We start from the raw sequence: 26,372 nt of genomic DNA on the forward strand, positions 1-26,372 counted from the left end.
GCCAACAACTACCAGGTGAATATCTTAGCAATGTTTCAACTTGCACAGTAAATAAAACCATGGAAAAGTCTGCAGAGGGTATGAATACATTCAACCAATAATGCCTCCCAGCTTTCTATAATAAGCTACTCACAGATTTTTGCCTTTCCTACCTTTACAAATTTATGTATTCAGATTGATCCTACCTAAAAGAATAACAGTGAACAAATAAAAGAACTGCTACCAAAAAAAACTTTCCAAAAGAAAATCTCAAAGAAAACTTGTAAAATGCTTCTTAGATAGAAGAGGACTTATCATTTTTCATTTGTTAACCATGTCTTTCTTCACTAAGGCAAAATACTAAAACATAAGACTTAACGTATAAAGGGGCATGAAATGAAAATACAAAAACACTTGGCGGCAATTAGTCATATGATGGGTTTTTTTGTGTGTGTGGAAAAGAAAAACTGCTTATTTAGACTGGGAAGCATGTGAAATGTGGAAGTAATGTAGGATTTAGTCAGGAGATTTGGTTTTGGATCCACAATACTACTGCATTATTCCTCAACATGGCTCCCTGTATATGTGCCACAAATATGCAATTCATCAGAAAAGAATATAAAATGGCTAACAAAATATGGGGAAAATGTCATATTTTACTAATAAAAAAACTTTTTTTTAAGTAAAGTCTGGTCAATTATTCAAGAAACTTTTTTGTTCTTTCTCATGAAAAAAATTAATGCTGGGTGTCAATGATAAGTGGGATGAAAATCATTTCAACCTGTCTTGGAGCACAATTATCAACATATATCTTAGTCCTATGACTCCATTAAAGAAATATTTCAAAATAGAGAAAAACCTTCAGTAAAAACTACTCATTGTGATATTATTTATAATGCAGGAAAACTGAAGGCAAACTGAATGTCCAAAAGTAAGATAAAATTCAGTAAATTTACTAACAGTTTGAATTATGCTTATAAAGACGGGAACATGCTCATGTCATAATATTAACATGAAAAAAACCCACCCAGCATACACAATAGTGTGCTTCCAACATTGTAAAAAAGGCTCTTAAAATTAGCAGGATACAATATATAGTAAGGAGTAGAAATGGGTACATCCTTAGTATATTTTTAAATTTTTCATAATTAGCACTATTTTAAAAATAAGTATTTTGGAAATTGCTCCTGGTGTGGATATACTTTGTAAAGCAACTCAAAGCTTTAAAAATTATTTTATAAAACAATTTTCTAAAATATTTTAATAACTAAAATCAAATATTTTACATAAACTCAAGGACAGCAAATTCTTTACACTTACAAACACACACAAATGTACACACACAGACACATGCACTTTTAAAATACATATTTTTTCTTTTTTGTTAAAAGACAAGGTCTCACTATGCCTAGGATGGTCTCAAACACCTGAGTTCAAGTGATCCTCCCATCTCATCCTCTAAAAGTACTAGGATTACAGGTATGAGCCAGCATGCCGGGCCCTTTTCATATATTAACTTTATAAATTATAGAAAGGAAATAGATTATGTAACTACTCCCTCCATACCTTCAGGTTATCGGGCAGTTCTGATCGCCCAGCATACCCAGGGTTCATTGTTATAAAGACAGCACATGTGGGGTCAAGTTTTAGTTCAGTTCCTTCAAACATGAGTATGTCAGCACCTGCATTAATACCTGTAGGTAATCGGGAATGAAATGACTTAGTAATACCACATAGGAATGTGAGCTGTGCCATTCATTAACTCCCATATTTCTTTTATTTTTACATAATGCAAAGACAAACTAGTCCATTACCTCTTTGGATAGTAAGGATTTGTTGAGCAACCACAGAGAGTACTTCCAAATCAATTCTGTTAAACTCATCAAAGCAAGCCCAGGCTCCACAAGATAACAGTCCCTATGAGAAAAGAGTAATGAAAATTTTTGACTTTATCTGATTCAATATTGCATTGAAATGTTGTATTTTCACCTGATCTCTTCAAGGATTTAATATCCTATCAAGGAAATTGCTTATTTGCCTTTATCTTTAAAGACAGCGGATTTTTTCATTACCAATTCATTATTCTGTATAAATAAAAGAATTTGATCAACTGGAAAATTTTCCAATTAACATTTTTCTCCTTTCTGTACTTTTTTTTTAGCTTTTAGACATACAACTATAATTTCAAAGCCTTTCCTGCTTTCTATTTACAAGTTGATTTTATTTGCTTACTCCATGTGAATTTTGTAGCATAGGTTGTAATAACCATCTAAATAACATGAGGTCTGTTGCCAATGAGACTGCCTTGTGGTTTGAGCACCTTAATAGCCACTACCATAGTTTAAGGACCTGGTTTGCAGTCCTAACCCACAGCTACCTCACAGATATATGCCATTTGATCATAAGGAAAAACTGGAAAATCAAGCATGAGTAGCTTCATCCAAATTCAGATTTACTTTTAAAAACATCAAATGATTCAACAAATATGTACTGAATATACATTTTATAGACTGTGGGTGTGTATGTGCATGTGCATACACATGTGCATGTGTTTCACTGAGTACACTGTATGTGCCAACCGTGACTCATAGCACTATGTGTGTACCTTTTATGCAAGGACACTAAGGCTATACCATATGAGATGTTAAATAATTACCACAAAGCCACACATATTATAGCAGCTGACCTTGGATTTTTATACATTTCATTCTTCTAAACCACACTGGATTGTACACAAACTCTATACACATCAAAGAATAGCCGATTTTCATTAGAGAAAACTCTATAAGTGGCTTTGACCTCTAATGCATAATGATAAATCACACAGGATAGAATGCTTTGGAAGTCACATATTCAAGCAGTTATACAAATTTTGAAATTCTTAATAAAAATCATGTCTAATTTTCTACTCCCATTATTCAGCACAGTCCCAACACAAAGAAGCTATTTACATAATAAATACTTACCAATAAGCAAATTTAATACTATTAAGTTTATGACTCTAAATAAAAGAATTAAGAAAGTCTTACATAGATTCAAAAACCGAGCAATATATACCAGACATTTCTTTAGCCATTTAAGAACATAATGGCTATTCAAATTGCATGTAGAATTCTTTAGTTTTGTTAATTTGTATTTATATATATTTATCTGTACAAATTTATGGAGTATGTGTGCAATTTTGTTAATGCATTGATTGCATAGTGACTAAGTCACTATGCAATTTGGTATCCATCACCTGAATAACATACGTTGGTATCACACCATTTTGGTATCCATACCACTTTGTGGTATCCGTCAGCTGAATAACATACATTGCACCCATTAAGTAATCTCTCATCACACCCTTCTCCCATCTTCTCACCATTCTGTTTCTATCATTCCACTCTCTATAGCCATGTGTACTGATTTCTTAGCACTCACTTATGAGTGAGAACATGTAGTATTTGATTTTCTGTGCCTGACTTGTTTCATTTAAGATAATGACTTCCAGTTCTACTCATGTTGCTGCAAAAGACATGATTTCATTCTTTTTTATGGCTGAATAGTATGTAATTGTATAGATACACCCCATTTTCTTTATCCACTTCTCCGCTAATGGACTCTTAGGTTGATTCCATATCTTTGCTTTGGGAATAGTGATCCTTTCAACAACGTTGAAAATCATTAGAGAATGAGTTAAAATGATAACTGGTCATTTAAATGTTTTCTTGATATTTCATTAATTATAATTTTGAGTTTTTAAAAGTTCTACTTTTAGTTGTTTCAGCATCACAAATGTAGAGTAATTAAACTCCAGATCAGTCATATTCCAGCCAGGAACAGTGTACTGCATGGATCAGAGTTGGTATATTTTATTTTGTTAGTTTATTTTTTTTAATGTTAACTTTTTCTGGAGAAAATTTGGAAAAGTAAATATTCTAGAATCTTTAAAATATGCTTTGCATATACATGGACACAAAGAAAAGAACAGAAGACACTGGGGCATTTTGAGGGTGGAGGGTGGGAGGAGGTTGAAGATTGAAAAACTACCTATTGGCTATTATGATGATTCTCTGGATGACAAGATTGTCTGTACACCAGACAAACTCCCACAACACACAACCTACCCATGTAACAAACCTGCACCTGTACCCCTGGAACCTAAAAAAAAATTGAAAATAAAATTTTCTTTGTGAATTACAGAAAAACATAAATAATTTCAAATGGATCATTTTTGTTCAGCTGTGTCACCTAACATTTTAAGGAATAATAGGCTATAGCAACAAGCTGCTAAAATGATCAGATGTTTATAAAATTATAGGCAAGAATTTGGTATCTTTAATTCCACCTTTTGAAGCTCATGAACCCAAAAAGTAGGAATCTAACTTAGAATTAAAAAAAAAAATACACTGATTTGATCTTGACAAATTATATGACTGTATTAAATTATCACATGTAACCTGAAAATATGTACATCTATAATATATAAAAATAATTTTAAAAAGCAAATTATTAAAGTAATATTTCAAGTTCACCAAAAGTGATTAAAATATATCTATAACGAACAATCATATGAAAAAATGCTCATCGTCACTGGTCATCAGAGAGATGCAAATCAAAACCACATTGAGATACCATCTCACGCCAGTTAGAATGGCGATCATTAAAAAATCTGGAGACAACAGATGCTGGAGAGGATGTGGAGAAAAAGGAACACTTTTACACTGTTGGTGGGAGTGTAAATTAGTTCAACCATTGTGGAAGACAGTGTGGCGATTCCTCAAGGCCTTAGAAATAGAAATTCCATTCAACCCAACAATCCCATTACTGGGTATATATCCAAAGGACTATAAATCGGTCTACTATAAGGACACATGCACACGAATGTTCATTGCAGCACTGTTTACAATAGCAAAGACCTGGAATCAACCCAAATGCCCATTGATGATAGACTGGATTGGGAAAATGTGACACATATACACCATGGAATATTATGCAGCAATCAGAAATGATGAGTTCGTGTCGTTTGTAGGGACATGGATGAATCTGGAGAACATCATTCTCAGCAAACTGACACAAGAACAGAAAATAAAATACCGCATATTCTCACTCATAGGTGGGTGATGAAAAATGAGAACACATGGACACAGGGAGGGGAATACTAAACACTGGGGTCTATTGGGGGGAAAAGGGGAGGGCCAGAGGCGGGGGAGCTGGAGAGGGATAGCCTGGGGAGAAATGCCAAATGTGGGTGAAGGGGAGAAAGGAGGCAAAACACACTGCCATGTGTGTACCTATGCAACTGTCTTGCATGTTCTGCACATGTACCCCAAAACCTAAAATGCAATAAAAAATTAAAAAAAATATATATATATATCTATAAAACTAAATTACTGACTCAATATAACTTCTCAAAGATCTACAGGTTAAAGATGTCTTTAGAATCCCACAACCTTTACATGATGCAATAGTTCTCAAATTCTTATCTGCTCCAATGTATTTAAGGGACACCACTTACTCCAACCAGTAATAATGACTTGTTACAGTAGGGACTGAAGAGGAAAGTAGATTCTCCACAAATAGAGTTTTGCTATAACCTTATTTCCTGTAAGAATTACTGAGATAGTGCTTCAAGTTTTACCTTTACTTAAGCTACAGTAAATCTTTTACTTGTATTCAATCACATTTAATCATAAATAACCATCTCTGATCAGTTATCCTGTCGTAAAGAAATGAGGAGTCAATTCAAACCTTAAAGAATTTTCCCAAAGCCAAATAATCCAACCCATCAGAGCAGTTGAAAACAACACATTGCTTGGCTACAGCTTTTGCTAAATCTTTGGTAGTTTCAGTCTTGCCAGTGCCAGCTGGACCCTCAGGTGCTCCTCCAAGGTGCAAATGAAGGGCTCCAAATAAGGTTCTGAAACATATAAAACAGACGTTCTTGGTAAAATAATGTGATTTATTTTCCATGCATATGCCAAGAAGAAAAAAAGGTTAAATTGAGAACGAAACCTCCCACTTCCCTTTGATAATTTCTTCCTTCCCAGTAACCTCTGAAAATCTCTGATAGTTCATTACTTTATCTCTTGTTATCTTTTACTTCTGAATAGCTGTATATATGCCATATTGAGAACAAATTCACTTTTGAAATCTAATGTTTATTTCTGGCCAAGAAGAATTCAGCTAACTTTGAATACCCCAATTTCCCAACTATAAGCATATGGAAATGTTACAGAAAAGAAAACAAATAATAATTTAAAATACATGGCCAGCTTTGAAAGAATGAAAGGAAAATTACCAATGAAGAGGGAATGCAAAGCTGGAGAAGTAGTTAGACACTAAAAGATTGTTTCAGGATTGGTATATAAATAAATGAGTGTATTTATGCTCAGATAGAAACAGAACCTCAACCCTCATAAGTGAGCAATGTGGGGAGCTGGAATGGATCCACCTATACAAATCTAAAAGTCTTGAAAGGCTGCCTTGTCTTTAAATGGAAACTAAAATCACTCCAGCAACCTACTGGAGAAAGACAAAGAAGGGTCAATTATGGAAGAGACAAAGAAGCCTAACCTTCATGCAGGGCCTGATGAAAAGCTGGTATCATTCATGCAGGGAAAAAGAGGCCCAAATTTCTACTAGTCATGGGCACATTAATCCAAACTGATAAATTAACATTTTATTCTGAACCAGAGAAAACTCTAGGGTCCTCCTCAGAGATAATGTGAAACTGCTCCTTATGGACACCTCCACAGGTGACAACATGCAAGATTGCATGGGGAAACAACCACTACTGAAATGAGTTCACGGTTCAAACAGGAGAGAGAGACCAGTTAGGAGTCAGACTTGCTGCGTGGCAAATGCAAATGGACAAAGGCTGGGAGTGTTATTATATAAATGGTGTCCTACCCTCTATGGTATCCTGGTGGTCTTTTAAACGAGACTTTAAATATAAACCAATAGACACCAGAAAATTGTGAGAGAGAAAAAGAGAAGCCAATTTTATAAATGAGACAATTTGAAACTCTAGCCATAAAAAACATAATGTAAAAACTCAGTGAACAAGTTAAATAGCAGAATAAACATGAGGAACAGAAAATTATGTATGAAAAATTACTCAGACACAGAGATTGAATGTAAGAAAAGTTAGGAGACATAGAAGGAAGAAAATGGGAAAGAAGCAAAATTTAAACAGCAAAGGCTGATAATTTTTCAGAATCGAAGAAAAACATGAATGGAAAAAGGCCCAAACAGGATAAATAAAAATTAATCTACATCTACAGTGAGCATCAAAAATAAAGAGAAATCTTAAAAACTAAAATAAAGAAAACTACCTACAAAAGAAGAAGAATGGGGACTTATCAGCAGAAACAATGGATGCCAGGAGACTAATGAATTTTAAGGGCTGAGGGAAAATTACTATACATCTACATTTCTATACCCAGCTAATCTGTCATTTCACAATTGAGCAAAGACACATAAGGAAGCATTTTTAGACAAAGACTGACAGAGCTCACTACTTGCAGAGCCTCCCTGGAAAAATAACTAAAAGACATTGCCTACTAAGGGGAAGAAAATTAAACCAAAAGTAAGGCAAAGCATGAAGCACTGGTAAGTAAAGAAAATGATAAAATTTTTGCTAAACCTGTATATTAATAGTAAACAATATGTAAATAGGGTTCTTTCTTAAAATTTTGACTAAAGCCCCTGAGAACAAAAAATACCAGCTCATCTTATCTTATAGATGGTGAAGTTGGTTTGGAACATTAGCTATCATCAGGGTGTATAAAAATTAGATAAGAAGACTGTAAGTGAGTAATCAGGAGTGAGGATTTCTCTGGAAATAATCATTGTTGTGTTGTGTTTTTCACCTTTCTCTTTATGGTGGAAGAAAGATCAGCACTTTTCCTTCTCCCAAGCTAACTAAGGGGCCTTTAGGACTACTCAGAAAGCTTGACATACCATCTGCCCCTTGGATTTTCTAGAGCACTGAAACTGAGTTCTGACTCACAACCTTAAACATTTCAAGCTGGAGCTTCTCCTGTTGGCAGAAAAAGAGAGGTATGTTCTCACTGCTGGAAAAGCCAATGTGTGCCTATCATCTGGCCAGGTCCAGATCCAGAGAACCAGTTTTGAGTCACACTGAATGGAACCCTAGGAGGAGGCCCAGCTGCAACAGGAGGAAACTCCAAAAAGAGACTCTGTGTGTGGTAAGCCTCAGAGGCTGAAGCAAAAGCCAGCTGCAGCCAGCCTGAGAAGGCATTTTCCACAGGTAGGAATCCAGTCACTGGAGGGGCTTTAAGGAGCCCACATAAACATCCCTTGGAAGATCTGCACATTTGGGCTTCTGCCATCATTAAACAGCCAAGAGATAGTCATCACACAAGACACTTGTCACATATAAACCTACTTCTCTCTTTCTGTTTTCTCTCCTTCAACCTCCACTACTGGGGGAAGCAAAAGATAAGCTACTGAGGGATGAAAGCAAGGATAGGGATAAAAATGGCTAAAAACGGACCACAACCATTTTCCAAATTCAGGCTCTCAGCCTGAGTCAGGCTTGAGCTGAGGGAGAAGGAAGTTTTAAATTGGATGAGAGCTACTAGTATTGATATTAGACATAGGTGGACTTTTGTTATTTTTATAAATGACGCTTATAATTAATATGTTAGAGTGACTAGAAAAGCTAGGGAATCTATCCTACATTTCATTCAGGAATGAGAACTATTTATTTTTAGAGCAACTTTAAAAAAAACAGTAATAAGAAAGAATAAAATTGTTCTCTGCTTGCATCCTAAAACTAGTTTATTCAATAAACTACTTAAAATGACTAATTTTCTGAAAAGAAATTTTAAAACAGTTCAATTTAATATTTGATAATAATCTGGAATATGAGATAGGAACCTGGATTAAAGTAGTTAAAGCCTTTTTATTATTCAGAAACAGAATAGAGGTATTAACTTTAGGCTTTATTAAGTCAAATGGGCATTGCTTAAATGTAAGATAACCTTTAAAAGAATAGAAACAGCATCCTATATCATAGCCCATATCATATCCCATGTTATATATATATATCAAATGAGGTAAATGAATAAAGAAAACTCAATCACTTAATACAAGATAGGACCAGAGAAAAAGCAAAACAAACTAAAATGTTAAACTTGGAGAATATAAAGCACAAAATAAGATGATTTAAATAAGTCTAAATAGTTTATGAATCATATTAAATGCAAATGTGTTAAACTCACTAGTCAAAGAATACAGAGCCCCTCTTCATTTTCATTTGGCTAAATCTCCTTATTCTTCAATAATAGGTCTCCTAATATAAGATCTCTATCCAGATTTTTTTTTTTCTTGAGATGGAGTCTCACTCTGTCACCCAGGCTGGAGTGTGGTGGTACGATCTCGGCTCACTGCAACTTCCACATCCCAGGTTCAAGTGATTCTCCTGCCTCAGACTCCCAAGTAGCTGGGATTACAGGTACCCACCACCATGCCCAGCTAATTTTTGTATTTTTAGTAGAGATGGGGTTTAACCATGTTGGCCAAGCTGGTCTCCATCTCCTGACCTTGTGATCCACCCACCTTAGACTCCCAAAGTGCTGAAATTACAGGCGTGAGCCACTGCACCTGGCCCCAGATCTTTTATTAACAATTTACTTTTCAGAGCATTCCCCCACAAACTTCCATGCCCCTCTGGATTACATATATCTGTAGCACCTAATGTCTACCTCTAATATTTCACTCATTACACTGTATTATAACTGTTTTTTAAACTGCCTTTCCCATCTGATTGAAAAATATTTAAATACAGAATCTTTATATCTTTTCTCTATCAAGAGCACTACTAGAGTATGTGGTATATACTAGCTAATCAATAAAGCTTCTTGGATTGACAAATGAAATTTAAAAATTATTTTTCTCTGAAAGTTACATGGCAGATATTCACATGTAATGTTGACTGTAAAGGGATTCCTATATTGTAAATCCATAAAGACTTCAACTGGGTACAGGGTACAGCTGTAAGCAATTGCACCAGTGTTAAATCCTGTATAGGTTCTTCAAGTGATAGGGCCTGCCCCTACGCCATACAATTGGCATGATATCAAAGAAGATTCCAGTAAAACTGCATTGTTCTCGGCCTTAATTCTGAACCACTGGCCCTGATTCATTTGCTACTCTATAAATAGTCCTACCAGGCCAATGAGGAAGACCCAGACATTCAGCACTATCCTCTCTCTGAAAAACATCATTTAAAATAAAACATGTGAACAGGCTTACTGTTTACAAAAAAAAATTTACAATTATTTTTTTGTTTTGTTTTGATGGAGTCTTGCTCTGTCACCCAGGCTGGAGTTCAGTAGCACAGTCTTGGCTCACTGCAACCTCTACCCCCTGGGTTCAAGTGATTCTCCTGCCTCAGTGTCTGGAGTAGCTGAGATTACAGGTACATAGCACCACACCCCACTCATTTTTGTGTTTTCAGTAGAGACAAGGTTTCACTGTGTTGGTCAGGCTGCTCTCAAACTCCTAACCTCAGGTGATCTGCTTGCCTTGGTCTCCCAAAGTGCTAGGATTACAGGCTTAAGCCACTGCGCTCAGCCAAAATATTTACAATTCTAATCATTCTCTAGGAAACAATATAATTTAAAACTGCATTTCAGTTTATGGATATTCAATACATTTTATTAAATGCCTGCTATACACCAGGAAATGAGTTGGTGCTGGGGGAGAGGGAAAAATAGGGCATAATCTTTGCCCAAGAAAATACTACGATAAAGAATATCAGATATATCAAATATACTTTCAATCCTTCATGAGTGTTATGATAAAAGAAGATACATGGTGTGGTGAGAATCACTGAGGAGAGATTATTAATGTAGAGAATGTCAGAGAAAGGCTACCTGTAAAAGTTGATGTTCCAAAGGATTAAGTTGGAGTAAATTATATTTATTGAGGAACAAAAGAAAGGGAGAGAACTTGCCAGGAAAATGAGAGACTGTGTGCACAGGTAGTAAGTGAAGAAGTAGAATGGTACGTTTAAGAGAGTTCGATGTTACTGAAATACTGAGTTCAATAGACAGATTATACTGCACCTCGTATGCTAAATTAGAACTTAAAAAATTGCAAAGATACTTAAATAGCTAATAGGATGGTGCTATTAGAGCAAACAAGAAGAAAACAGCATTGAATAGAATCTTCCTCTCTTGGCTATATCAGCCATATGAAGGAAACTTGTACCAAAACTTCTAATTTCTCACTCCATCTATATTGTATGTAGGAGGTAAAATCCTGACATAAATGGAACCCTGTTTAAGTAGTGATTGGAGTCACTGTGTGGCTTTTATTCCCCATCTGCAAATGGATGAATTGGACCCACTGTTCTTTCTCTTAGATTCAGTTCTTCAGCCATATGGAAAGCATGCTTAGCTTTAAGAAGCAGGAAATAGTTATCTTAAACTAGGCTACCATCTTCAATCCAGATTATAAATGAGAGCTCTGAATTGAGGGTCAGATCATTGCTCAGCCACTTATAAACTAAGACTTTATTTTTCATTACTTTTAGGTGCTCTGAAAGGAAGAAAAATGTAGATTCCAAATTCCTAACACACATTTAAGAAACATTTCTAAAATAAAATCAGATCTTTGACAAAGGAGCAGAGCAATTTTATGGAGAACAGACAGTCTTCAACAATTAGTGCTGAAACCACTGTAAAAAGTGAATCAAGATACAAAATTAATTCAAAGTGGATCACAGACTTAAATGTAAAACTTAAAACTATATACAACTTCTAGAAGACATCATCAAAAAAATTTTAGGTGATGTCACCATATGATAACTTTTTAGATATAATGCAAAAAGCATAATTCATGAAAGAAAACTTGAAAAATTGGACTTCATAAAGATAAAAATTCTCTGTGGAAGACACTATTTCTTTTCTTTCTCTCTCTCCCTCCCTCCCTCCCTCCCTCCCTCTCCCTCTTCCTCTCTCCCTCTCTCCCTCTCTCTTTCTCTCTTTCTTTCTGCCGAGCAGAACAGAAGAGGAATTCCCCCATTCCCCACCACAGAAATGCCAGGCAACCATCAAGTGATGGTCAGGCAGTTGTTAACCTTCTCTCTAAAATAATAATTGGTCACAGCCAACTCCAGGGAAAGGCAGTCTCACAATAAACAGAAACACTTGGCTGGGCACAGTGACTCACACCTGTAATTCCAGCAATTTGGGAAGCCAAGGCAGATGGATCATTTGAGGCTAGGAGTTTGAGACTAGCCTTAACAAATGGGTAAAACCCCATTTCTACTAAAAATACAAAAATTAGCCAAGCATGGTGGTGCATTCCTGCAATCCCAGCTACTTGGGAGGCTAAGGAAGGAGAAGTGCTTGAACCCTGGAGACAGAATTTGCAGTGAATCGAGATCGAGCCACTGCACTCCAGTCTGGCTGACAGAGTGAGACTCCTCAGAAGAAAGAAAGAAGAAAGAAAGAGAGAAAGAGAGAGAAATAGAGAAAAGAGAGAGAGAGGGAGGAGGAGGGGGAGGGGGGAGAGAGGGAGAAAGAAGGAAAGAAGGAAAAGAAAGCAAAGAAAGAAAGAGAGAAAGAAGGAAAGAAGGAAGGAAGGAAGGAAGGAAGGAAGGAAGGAAGGAAAGAAAGAAAGAGAAAGAAAGAAAAAAAACATCTGAAGCTGGCGATCAGCAGCTTCCCAATAAGATCTCGGGAGTTAGGTAGGTGGGCTCACAAATGCACACTAAGAGAAGCAAAATGGCAGAGTTTGACTCATATATGTTCTCCTAGGGACATTCAGCTGGTAAGGGAAGCACACCTCAAGTGAGCATAGGTAAAACTCTAGTAAGCACACTGTACGTGCTCCCCTCTCAAGTGCTGGCAGGCCACTGCGCAAGTGGATAGCCTACCGCAAGGGAAGAATCAAAGGAGAAAGAACACAAGACCACAGAAGCATGTCAATTCAAAAGGTCTTGTCTTTCAAGTTGCCCACTTGGCCCTCTTCCAACCGTACTTTCCTTCCTTTTGTTTCTGCTCTAGAGCTTTTCATTAAACTTTTACTCCTGTTCCAAAACTAGCCTCAGTCTCTCCTTCTGCCTTATGCCCTTTAATCAAATTCTTTCTTTGAGGAGGCAAGAAGTGAGGTTGCTTCAGACCTTCATGGATTCACCATGACATGGTGGCTTTATCATGGCTTACTACAGCCTCAGCTCCTGGGCTCAAGTGATCCTCCTGCCTCAGCCTTCAATGTAGCTAGGACCGAAGGTGTGCACCACCATACTTTGCCATTAAAAAAAAAATTTGTAGAGATGGGGCTTTGCTATATTGCCCAGGCTGGTCTTGAATTCTTGGTATCAAGTGATCCTCCTCCCTTAGTTCTGGGATTACAGGTGGGAGCCACTACACTCAGTCAATAAAAACACAAGCTACATGATAGAGGGAAATATTTCCAGAAACACGTATGAGGTAAAGGACTCATATTCAAAATATACAAAGAACACTTAAAACTCAACAAAAGAAGAACAACCCAATTACAAAGTGGGCAAAAGATCTGAACCAACACCTCACAAAGGAGGTATCCATATAAAAATAAGCATATGAAAAGATGATCAACATCATATATCATTAGGGAATAGCAAAATAAAGCACAATGATATGCCACTACACATCTATTAGAATGGCTAAAATCAAAAGTATTGACAACACCAAATGCTGGCAAGATGTGGAAAAATAGAAACTCTCATTCACTGCTGGTGGCAATGCAAATTGCCACTTAGTACAGCCACTTTGGGAGACATCTGGCAGTTTCTCACAAAGCTAAACATAGGCTTAGTGAGCAATCATGCTCCTACTTATTTACTCAAATGAGTTGAAAACTTCTGTTCACCCAAAAACCTGCACAAGAATATTTGCAGCTGCTTTATTTATAATCACTGAAACTTGGAAGCAACCAAGATGTCCTTCAACAGGTAAATGGATAGTGTTATGTGCATATAATAAAGTATTATTAATCAATAAAAATATATGTGTAATCAAGCTGCAAAAGTACATGGAGGAAACTTAAATACATATTGCTAAGTGAAAAAAGACAGTATGTATAATTTCAGGTACTATATAACACTGTATATATATGACAAAAAAAGGTCAGTGATTGCCAGGGGTAGTGGGAAAGGGAAGAAGGAAATTACATATGGAGCATGGGGGCATTTTTAGGGCAGTAAAATTATTCTTTAGTAGTAGATATATGATATTATGCATTTGTCAAAACTCACAGAACTCTACAACATAGTGGACCCTGATATAAATTGTATAAATTGTGGACTTTAGTTAACAGGCATGTATCAATATTGGTTTATCGATTGTAACAAATGTACCACATTAACAAAAGATGTTAATGGGAGAAACTGGGTGGGACAGAGAGGTTAAGAATTCTCTGTACTGTCTGCATATTTTTTCAGTAAATCTAAAACTACTCTTTAAAAAGTCTTTTTCTTTTTTAAACAGAGTTTCACTCTGTTGCCTAGGATGGAGTTCAGTGGTACCACCTTGGCTCACTGCAGACTCCACCTGCTGGGTTCAAGTAATTCTCCTACCTCAGCCTCCTGAGTAGCTGGACTACAGGTGCATGCCACCAAACCCAGCTAATTTTTATATTTTCAGTAGGGATGGGTTGTCACCATGTTGGCTAGGCTGGTCTCAAATTCCTGGGCTCAAGTAATCCACCCACCTCATCCTCCCAAAGTGCTTGGATTACAGGCATGAGCCACCACACCAGGCCAAACAATGCAATTACAAAATGGGAAAGAGGAAGAGAAGAGACTTTTTAAAGGAAGATAATTAAATAAATACATTTAATTCAATTAAATGAGTAGGGTTTACTGTGTGCCTACATATGAAGAAGTGAGAAAGAGTTGAGGACAAAGCAAGGTTTTGTAGAGATGACTGGGTTGATAGCCACTGCCATTTCCTGAGATGGGACTAGGGAAGGCTGAGTGAATTTAGGAGGTTAAATGGTACATTTGCTTTTAGAAGAAAATGTGACATATCAAATGGTGACATCAAGCAGGCTTGTGTATAGCAAAAGCTTACAGAAGAGACCTTGTCCAGAGGTACGGATATGGGGTCTTCAAGATGTAGGCCATTAAAACATGGGACTGGATGAGAACATTCAGGAAATCACAAAGCATGAGACAAATCACCACATGAAAACAGAACTCTACAAAATTCAGTGTTTCTAGCCCATTCTCATGGATGAATATTGTGAAAATGACCATACTGCCAAAAGCAATCACAGATTCAATGCAATTCCCACATCAAAATACTATGGTCATACTTCACGGAACTAGAAAAAGCAATCCTAAAATTCTTATGGAACCAAAAGAGTCTGCATAGACAAAAAAACAAACTAAGAAAAAAGAACAAATCTGGAGGCATCACATTATCCAACTTCAAACTACACTATAAGGCCATAGTTACTAAAACAGCATGATACTAATATAAAAACAGGCACATAGACCAATGGAACAGAGCAGAGAACCCATAAATAAAGCCAAATACAGCTAAATGATCTTCAACAAAGCCAACAAAATGGTAAAGTGGGGAAAGGACACCCTATTCAACAAATGGTGCTAGGATAATTGGTAAGCCACATGTAGAAGAATGAAACAGGATCCTCTGCTATCACCTTATACAAAAATCAACTCAAGATGGATGAAATATTTAAATATAAGACCTGAAACCACAAAAATTCTATAAGGTAACATTGGAAAAACCATTCTAGACATTGGCTTAGGCAGAGTTCATGACCAGGAACCCAACAGCAAATGAAACAAAAACAAAGATAAATAGATGGGACTTAATTAAACCAAAAAGCATCTTCACAGCAGAAGAAATAGTCAGCAGAGTAAACAGACAACCCAGAGTGGGTGAAAATATTTGCAAACTATGCATCTGACAATGGACTAATATCCAGAATCTGAGGAACCCAAATCTTCAAGAAAAAATATAATCCCACAAAAAAGTGGGTTAAGGACATGAATAGACAATTCTCAAAAGATGTACAAATGGCCAACAAACATATGAAAAAATGCTCAACATCACTAATGATCAGGGAAATACAAATCAAAACCACAATGTGATACCACTTTATTCCTGCAAGAACAGCCTTAATTTTAAAATTAAAAAAATGTTGGCATGGATGTGTAAAAAAAAAGGAACACTTTTACATCACTGGTAGGAATGTGAACTAGTGCAACCACTATGGAAAACACTATGAAGATTCCTTGAAGAACAAAAAGTAGATCTACCATTTGATCCAGCAATCCCACTCCTGGGTGTCTGTCCAGAGGAAAAGAAGTCATTATATGGAAAAGACACTTGCACACAAATCTTTATAGCAGCACAATTCGCAATTGCAAAAATATAAAACCAGGCCAAATGCCCATCAATCAACAAGTAGATCAAAAACACACACACATACACACACACACACACACACACACACACACACCACGGAATACTACTCAGCCTTAAAAAGTAAGAAAACAATGGCATTTACAGCAACCTGACGCAGTTGGAGACCATTATTCTAAGGGAAGTAACTCAGGAATGGAAAACCAAACATTGTATGTTCTCACTTATAAGTGGGAACTGAGCTATAAGAACACAAAGGCATAAGAATGGCACAGTGGACTTTAGGGACTTGGGGAGAAGGGTGGGAATGGGGTGAGGGGTAAAAGGCTACACACTGGGTACAGTGTACATTGCTCAGGTGATGGGTGCACCAAAATCTCAGAAATCACCACTTAAGAACTTATCCATGTAACCAAATACCACCTGCTCCCATAAACCTATTGAAATAAAAAATAAATTTTAAAAAGAAAATGCAGTGTCTCAAGGGAATAATAAAATGACTCAAATGATCCAAGAAAAAGTCAGACAGTTTTAGGAAGAAAGGAGGGATGAACAGGGTCAACAAAAAGTGACACCTACTAATACTTAAGAGTCCTAGCACTGAGAGGAGTAAGCCAGCAGAGAAAGAATAATGAAGACAAAGCTGAGAGGAAAGTTAACGGTCTAGGAAAAATAAAATGGGCTAAATTTACAGTATGGAAGACAATTTGGTATTTTTAAATAAATCAATGGTACAGGGGTCAGGGAAAGTTATTTCCAATAGATCCTTAAGTTAAAGAGTTTACCTGTAACATCTATCCGTGAGTGGAGTAATAACCAGCCTAGGGGAATTACCCAGATACTCATATCCATATCTCAAACCAGCATTGATCATTTTTGTTTCTAAATGGTTTTCCTAGGACAAATCAGAAAAAATGAAGTTACTTTAAACAAAATTATAAATAATATGAAATCTCAAGCCCTTTAATACGTAATAACTATAATATAGACATCTTTAAAATTCACTTTTCAGGTGTCATTTGATTCCATGGCAGAATTCATTACCTAGTTTCCATGGATGAATAATTGATATCACTGACTTTAATTTTTCCCCTAGAACATTTTAGTATTTGCCCTTACTTGTTCCACATTTTAATCATTGTGTGTTTACAAGAGAGCGGATGTTAATCATCATTTAACAGACGAGGAAACTGATGCTTAAAGAGAATAATTAACGTGCCCAAGGTTATACATCTGGTAAGGGGAGAATCTGGCATCTGAAATGATTCCACCATCTGAGCTTCTAACTCAGTACTAAATACACTGCTCCTCAATTTGTTTCCCAGGATGCTAGTTCCTGCCTCTTCTTTCCTCCCACCCCATGCCTCCCAAGACTTCCACAAAAGCCTATATTACGAAAACTATGCACCTGTCTCTACCCATACCCAATAGGCCCTATCTTGCCCACTGTACTAACTGGTTCCTACCCTGCTTGCATTCCCCATCATGACTACCATTACCATCCACCCGGATGCCCTGGTAAAAACCATGTTTCTGGCTTCTTCAACTATCAATGAGAAGAAACTTTTCTTTCCCCCTGAGACAGGACCTCACTCTGCCGCCCAGACTGGAGTGCAGTGGTGCAATCTTGGCTCACAGCAACCTCCGCCTTCTGAGTTTGAGCAATTCTCCCACCCCAGTCCCCGAGTAGCTGAGATTATAGGTGTGCCCCACCATGCCCAGCTAGTTTTTGTATTTTTTTTTTTTTTGAGATGGAGTTTCGCTCTTGTTACCCAGGCTGGAGTGCAATGGCGTGATCTTGGCTCACCGCAACCTCCGCCTCCTGGGTTCAGGCAATTCTCCTGCCTCAGCCTCCTGAGTAGCTGGGATTACAGGCACGCACCACCATGCCCAGCTAATTTTTTGTATTTTTAGTAGAGACGGGGTTTCACCATGTTGACCAGGATGGTCTCGATCTCTTGACCTCAAGGGATCTGCCTGCCTTGGCTTCCCAACTTGCTAAGATTACAGGCATGAGCCATCATGCCCAGCAATGAAAGGAAACTTTAATGACCAAATCAGACTGAAAGAGTTTGATTCATACATTCTTTAGATGCATCAGGAACCTAAAAAAATTTTTTAAACTGACTAGTCCCAGCATCGTGCAGATTTAGCAAACCTAGCAACTCATTTAAGATGAGTAATTTTTTATAATTACTCATAACTTTTGTGTATCTATATATGTTTATATATAATTATAAATTTGGATGTAGATAAGGACACAGATATCAATACAGATAATATAGCTATCAGAAGCTTAATCTTCAATCTAAAGAAATGCTTATTTGGGTACTCTACCATCAGCAAAAGATCCTTGATTACCGCTACATTTCCCATGTGAGCCAGCAAGCACAAATTTAAAATTAAGAGCTGAAATTGCTGTGTAATAACATTCAGTGATATCACTTACTTGCCAATAGTACCTAAGCTGACTTAACCATTCAAAGTCAGAGTCATCACTGACATTATTTTTTACAAGTGATGAGAGGACATCTCTAGCATGGATGTCCAGTACCACAAGTGCTCCCAGAGTTACACGGTTCTGCTTGGACAATTTGCCACGCAGCAAAGTGACAATATCATCAATTTGTCTGTTACACATTTCCAAGTATTGCTCAAGAGCCTGAAAGAAAAGAAAATATTACTTCCCAATGTGATCAAAATTACTTTGTACAAAACATCCTGAACTAGTATATACTCAAATTATTCTCTACATTTTGATCACAACTTTCTATGTAACACAATTTAGAAAAAATTTGTTTTTCTTACTACAAAGGTATTGGGTGAACAAACTCAATCAGGCCAGATATAATGGATATATGTAATTTCATTATTCTTTCCTTTTCTGTTTCTATTTCTCTATTCTCTGTGGTTTTGTTGGAGCTGTCAATCATATTGCCTTCCATGGCAATATGAAGAAGGGGATGAGTGACTAAACCAGAGTCAGTCATAGTTCTTTCCGGGGATTGCTGTGTAGATTGAGAGAAAAAGTACTTTCACTAGGCTTGGTAGGCGATGGATATGCCAATTTAAAGTAACTATAAGCTGTAATCTGCTCTACAGAATAAAGCCTACCAGAGCCTAGTAGAGACAGAGAGCAACAACAAAAGAGAGACCACGGATGGACATGGTAGCTCACACCTGTAATCCCAGCACTTTGGATCACCTGAGGTCAGGAGTTTGAGACCAACCTGGCCAACATGGTGAAACCCCTTTTGTATCAAAAATATCAAAATTTAGCTGCATGTGGTGGCATGTGCCTGTAATCCCTATTTCCAGGGTGGGAAGTGTGTGTGTGTGTGTGTGTGTGTGTGTGTGTATGTGTGAGAGAGAGAGAGAGAGAGAGAGAGAGAGCACAGCACAATGCAGCCTGGAGGTCCTGATTCCGACTACACCTATTTGGATCCTATGAGTTCCTCTAGCACTCTTGCATAACCTTTCTGAAAGGGGCTTGTGCCTCTTGAAATATAAAGATGCTAATAAACAACATTGCACATTTTAGTTTATAATAAGCTAATGCCGGTTCTGAAGACCAGGCTTGCTTCTCTTTTCTGGTAGGTAAATCGAATGAATAAGTTAAAAAAGAGAAGAGGACTTAGGACAAAAATAAAATTATAGTCAACAAAAACCACTGTGCTTAAGAGTAGTATCAATATGTTCCCGTGGACTGATATGGCTTTTTCTACTCTAAAAGCATTTTATAAAACTACACACCAAGGAGTTTATTTCACTGTTACAGCCATTGCCGAGTGGCAGCAATGAAACTAAAAGTGAGGGTTCCCAACAATGAGAAAAAGCTTAAAAGTCAGAGATGAGGACTGCAAGTTGTTTCAAGGGGCACTTTTCTTGTTTCCTGAAATACTTTATCTTTTATTATTATTTTTAAGAAAGGTTATTTTTCAAAGTTGGTGCCTAAACATTATTTCATTTCTATTATTTACATGGTTAATTTGCTATTAATTTTCTTCTTCAGCAGTAAAAAATAAACCTCTGTCCCACCCATGTTTAACCCACATGCAGGGAAATCCCAGGAGGCTGCACGTCCCTTGGTGGGCCATTTTGGTGATGGAGAAATCCCTCTGTGTAAGGCGGTTGGTGAGTGGTAGCTTAAAAGTAGAAAGACAAAATGAATTCTCTGGACTCACTGAGGAAAAAAGAAAGATACACATGGGGAGAGAAATCCAAGGGCCCAAAAGTAAAATCAGGGGCTGCTATTAGGGAAACTCTTCTGCCCCGGTTCTCTGGGTTTCATAAAGAAACACCTTTTTCCTGAAAACCCTTGACTTCCTGTCCTATACACTATTTCTTCTTGTAGAGGAGAACTAGGTGACCTGTTGATAAGTTAGAATGAATTAAACACGTGTCACTCAGTTCCTTACTCTTTGGAATCTGTCTGTCTACAGAGAACATGCATCCTTCTCAAACCCCTGTTGAACAACACCTTAAAGACATTTCAAATCCCATGTTAAAAATACACTTGAAAATCATGATTTTAAACTAAAGATCTATAAAGACTAGGTTCCAGTTGACTTGCTTGAAACCCTATCTCAGTGATAGAACTGTTGCAATGAATGTAATCTTGGGTTTTTAATGAATAATTACAATCTAATTAATATTAAATTCATATATCTAATATTAGAATATTTACATATTTAATACTAAGCATCATTTAAAATATCCATAATTATTATGTATTCAAAATCAATACATTAGAAATAAAAATAGTCACAGTAAGTCCCCTGGAGCCTTATCTATATAGGGTAGTTTTCTTCAAGGTGTAAAAGAGAATACACCTTGAAGAATAAATTAAAAATGTCATTTATTTCCTGCTAATCTTTATGAGTTTCTTAGTCCTATTATCACTCTATTTTTAAAGGAATAAAAGTGTATATAACAAGATTGAGGTTCTTGAACCTCAGGAACTCATATCATTAACTTTTATATACTGTGAATAAACATGATTTAAACATTCAGTTTGACATTACTGGTATAAATTTTCCTACATATTTGTTACATGTAAGTTTATTTTAAAAAATCTGTAATTTGGCTTGCAGTATAAAGTAAATTTTTAAGTGAACTGTATTTATTTTAATTTTTAAAATATGTGTATTCTGGCAATAGTAACTATTGAAAAAAATCCTACAAAAAATAAATAAAATCCTGAGGGTTAATAAAAGCTTACCTTTATTCCCTTTGGAATAGCTGTTTGTACTTCTTTCGTCCAAAAGATTTGGGATACACAGAGAACAGTTTGTCCAGGCCAATCCCTTACCCAGTTAATTCGCTCATATTTTGTATAGGCAAAAATTGCATTCCGAATTACCTTATCAAAAAAGAATATGCTAAAAATCAACCATTTACTGAACAAGTTATACAACTGAAAGCTAAACTCCTAAACTAGATTAACTCATGCCACTCAATTTTTTACAACATTCTTAGACAGTTATACAAGACTCACTTAAACCATGTGATTATAGCTATTTATATTCAAGTTTAATCATATACCTATGAGCAAGGCAAACATATTATATAACGTTTTATTTTGCTGATGTATTATCAATTTGTGTGAACCACAAGGTATCAAATATTCATTTGAATAATTTTAGCCAAAGGCATCCTACATACATTTGGATTGAACAAGCATGAGCAATTTTACTGCAAAATACAAATTCAAATAATTCCAAAATGAGATCCATCAAATTTATAGATGATTTTCTTGTAATTTAATCCAATCTCCACTCAGCCATATGCATGTATGTAAATGCACACTTTGGCATCACACAATCTTTCGCAAGTTCCTCCTGCATTTCCAGACCTCCCTCCCTCTCAGTCCTATAGTTTGAAGTCCAAGGCAATGATGACAGAGACAGATGTACAATTCATTCATGGAGAGTTGAGGGCTGTAAAGTCAGGAAGTCTAATTTTGTACTTCACTACATATGTTTGGTGGACTGATACGTCTCCTGTTCTAATAGCCATCAGTGGGAAACACACTAGTCTGTTAAATGCACCAACCAAAAATAGTGACGTCTGTGAGGTGGTATGTACTTTAATGCTTGAATTTCAGAAAAAACTGTCAAAGTTAGATTTTTCTGAGAAATATCTAAGTATGGTTAAACCATTCCTGATTTCTAGTCTTGCTTGGATATTTATAGAATGAAACAATGATAAAGGGCAGAGTTCTGGCTGTTGATAATAAAGACATTTTTAAAAGGAGAAACAGCCACAGAAAGGGCAGGTGAAAATGGACAGCTGAGGGATGGGAGAAGCAAAGAAAAAAATAGAAAGGCACAGCAGAGAAATACCAAGAAGATGGAGTACATACATACTCTAGAAGAACACTGTGGGAAGAACAAGAGAAAGACATTGAAATCTGGATCACAGAAAAGGATTTCTATGTAGTTAGATGAGGAAAAATATGATTACGTCAAGTTCCACAATATTGTATGTAAAGTCTAGTATTATGTCTATGTCTACCATATTATATATGATATATATATAGAATACATACATGTAGTAGCCTTTCAAGCATGCAAATACACATAGCAGAACACAGTAATGCATGTATCTCCTATTTGTAGAATTGTATACTGCATTTGCTTGCATATTTTGTCAACATGTCAACACAAACTTATGAATATTTTTAAAAAATACTTACATTCTACATTTTTAACTTTATTTTTTATATTTTCAACTTTAATTTTAGATACAGGGGGTATATGTGCAGGTTTATTACATGGGCACATTGCACCCAGGTAGTGAGCATAGCGCCCAATTGCTACTTTTTAAACACATGCTTAACTTCCTTCCTCCCCCATCTAGAGGTCTACAGTGTCTATTGTTGCCATGTTTATGCCCACGTGTGCTCAGTGTTTAGCTCTCACTTATAAGTAAGAACATGTGGTATTTGGTTTTCTGTTCCTGTGTTAATTCCTTCAGGATTATGGCCTCCAACTCCATCTATGTTGCTACAAAGGACATGATTTCATTCTTTTTTTATGGCTGCATATCCTATACAACTTCTTGCCACCCTATCTTAATGCTCTGAAATAGCAACCTAAATACTTTCTCCAAGTACTTTGACAATCAAAATTAAAAGAGTAGTTGAAATAGTATCAGATGTACATAAAATAATGACATATTACTCTATACTACATCAATTAGCAAATCATATAGGCCAATTCCATACTGCCTAAGAGTGGTTAAAGTGAAATTTACTAATATTGCTAATGGCTATAAAAACATTAAGGTTATTTGTCAATATTTATCAAGGCTATGAAAACTCATCATCTTTGGCCCAGTAGTCCTACACATGAGAAGTTATACAAAAATTAAAATTCAATCAAAGAAACCAGCTATATGCATAAGTACATTTATTGTAACATAATTCATAATAGGGTGGAAATTAGACCTGTCCAAAAGATTTTACATTTTCTGGAAAATATTGTGCAGGCAAGCATTAAAGCCATAATTAAGAGAAAGAAAGACTAAGAGAGAAAGAAACAGTGGTAATATTGAACATCTAGATTCCAATGAATTTTTCTGAACATTTGTGGGAAAATCTGACACATTAATTTAAATATTAATTGGAAGTCCTAGACAGAGCAATCAGGCAAGACAAAGAAATAAAAAGTATCCAACTAGGAAAAGAAGAAATCAAGCAATCCCTCTTCACTGGCAATATGATTCTACAACTAGAAAACTCTAAAGACTCCACAAAAAGACACCTGGAGCTGATAAATGACTTCAGTAAAGTTTCGGGATATAAAATCAAGGTACAAACTCAGTAGCATTTCTATACCCAAATAATATTCAAGCTCAGAGTCAAATCAAGAATGCAATCCCACTCACAATAGCCACATACAAAAATAAAATACCTAGGAATTCATCTAATCAAAAAGGTGAAAGATGTCTACAAAGAGAACTACAAAACACTATTGAAAGAAATAAAAGATGACACAAATAGAAAAATATTCCATGCTCCTGGATTAGAAAAATCAGTATCATTAAAGCACTCATACTGCCCAAAGTAACCTACAAATTTAACACTATTCCTATCCAACTACCAACATCATTTTTCACAGAATTAGAAAAAAATTTCTAAAATTTACATGGAACTGGAAGAGCCTGAATAGCCAAAACAATCCTAAGCAAAAAACCAAAGCTAGAAGCATTACATTAGCCAACTTCAAAGTATACTATAAAGCTGTCATATCCCAAACAGCATGGTATGTGAACAAAAACAGGCATATATACTAATGAAACAGAATAGGGAGCCCAGAAATAAAACTGCACATCTACAGCCATCTGCTCTTCAACAAAGTCAACAAAAATAAGCAATGGAGAAAGGACTCCCTATTCAATAAATGGTGCTAAATAGCTGGCTAGCCCTATGAAGAAGAATGAAACTACTACCTATATTTCTCCATATATAAAAATTAACTCAAGATGGATTAAAGATTTAAATGTAAGACTTCAAACTACAAGAATCCTAAAAGAAAACCTAGGACACACCATTCTGGACATTGGCCTTAGGAAATAATTTATGACTAGGTTCTCAAAAGCAGTTAAAAGAAAAACAAAAATTAAATTAGTGGGACCTAATTAAAACAAACAAAAACAAAAACAAAAAAAAAACTATCAACAGAGTAAACAGACAACCTATAGACTGTGAGAAAACATTCACAAATTACGTATCTGAACAAGTTCTAATAACCAAAATCTATAAGGTACTTAAGCAACTGAACAAGTGAAAAACAAATAACCCCATTTTAAAAAATGGGCAGCAGACATGAACAGATACTTCTCAAAAGAAGATATACAAGTGGCCAACAAACATATAAAAAATGCTTCACATCACCAATCATCAGGAAATATAAATCAATAGGACAATGAGATACCATCTCATACCACTCAGAATGGCTACTACTAAAAAGTCAAAAAATGCTGGTAAGGCTACAGATAAAAGGGAAGGCTTATACACTATTGGTGGGATTGTAAATTAGTTTAGCCACTGTGGAAGGCAGTTTGGAGATTTCTCAAAGAACTTAAAATGGAACTACCATTCAACCCAGCAACCCTACTGCTGAGTATATATCCAAAGGAAAATAAATTGTTCTACCAAAAAGACGCATATATTCATATGCTCATTGGAGCAGTATTCACAACAGCAAAGTCATGGAATCAACCTAGGTGCCATCAATGATGGATTAGATTAAGAAAATATGGTAAATAAACACCATGTAATACTATGCAGCCACAAAAATAATGAAATTATGTTCTTTGCAGCAACAATGGATGCAGCTGGAGACCATTATCCTAAGCAAATTAATACAGGAACAGAAAACCAAATACCACATATTCTCACTTATAAGTAATTGGAAGCTAAACCTTAGGTATGGACACAGATAGGGATGGCAACAATAGACACCGGGAACTACCACAAGGAGGAGGAAGAGAGGGGGCCAAGGGTTGATACACTAACTTTTGGGTACTATGCTCAGTACCTGGGTGATGGTATCAGTCATTCCCCAAACCTCAGAATCACACAATATATCAATGTAACACACCTGCACATGTACCCCTGAATCTAAAATAAAAGTTGATATTTTAAAAAATTAAAATTAAAAATTATCAATTATACTCCCCTCCCATTCCTTTGCTCCATCATGATTTTTATTTTTGACTAAAAACTTGAATGCTAGGCTCACATTATAGTAAAAAAAAAAAAAAAAAGAATGCTCAATATTTGTTGGCATGCCTTGAAATTCTCTACTAACAAAAATAATTGCAAATGATTGAGCTGACAATATGTTTTATGAACTGTGGAAAACACGAAGTTGCTATTAATGGGAGGAAGTATGCATGATCTTCTAACATTTTAGTATGCATTTTATATAGACACAGAAAAAAAGGATTTACGCATGTCAAGGAGATTGATGTGATCCTGTAGAG

The 26,372-nt window shown here is 36.0% G+C and overlaps 1 protein-coding gene across 10 annotated transcripts in view; it reads right to left on the reverse strand.

The window, feature by feature from the left end:
* Window positions 1-26,372, reverse strand: part of DNAH7 (dynein axonemal heavy chain 7) — a 391,865-nt gene that overhangs the window by 205,836 nt on the left and 159,657 nt on the right. For all 10 annotated transcript variants that reach the window (XR_013519014.1, XM_035305175.3, XM_078328052.1 and 7 more), the window contains 6 exons: window positions 21,601-21,741; window positions 18,829-19,041; window positions 17,165-17,274; window positions 5,713-5,881; window positions 1,794-1,896; window positions 1,546-1,673 (listed from right to left, as the gene is read on the reverse strand). Coding sequence is in view for 9 of the 10 variants with exons in the window: in XM_035305175.3 (XP_035161066.1) it covers window positions 1,546-1,673; window positions 1,794-1,896; window positions 5,713-5,881; window positions 17,165-17,274; window positions 18,829-19,041; window positions 21,601-21,741 (864 nt within the window). In the remaining variant the exon portion in view is untranslated. The remainder of the gene's footprint in view (window positions 1-1,545; window positions 1,674-1,793; window positions 1,897-5,712; window positions 5,882-17,164; window positions 17,275-18,828; window positions 19,042-21,600; window positions 21,742-26,372) is intronic.

Source organism: Callithrix jacchus, chromosome 6 (genome assembly GCF_049354715.1).
Source record: "Callithrix jacchus isolate 240 chromosome 6, calJac240_pri, whole genome shotgun sequence".
Classification (NCBI taxonomy): Eukaryota; Metazoa; Chordata; class Mammalia; order Primates; family Cebidae; genus Callithrix; species Callithrix jacchus.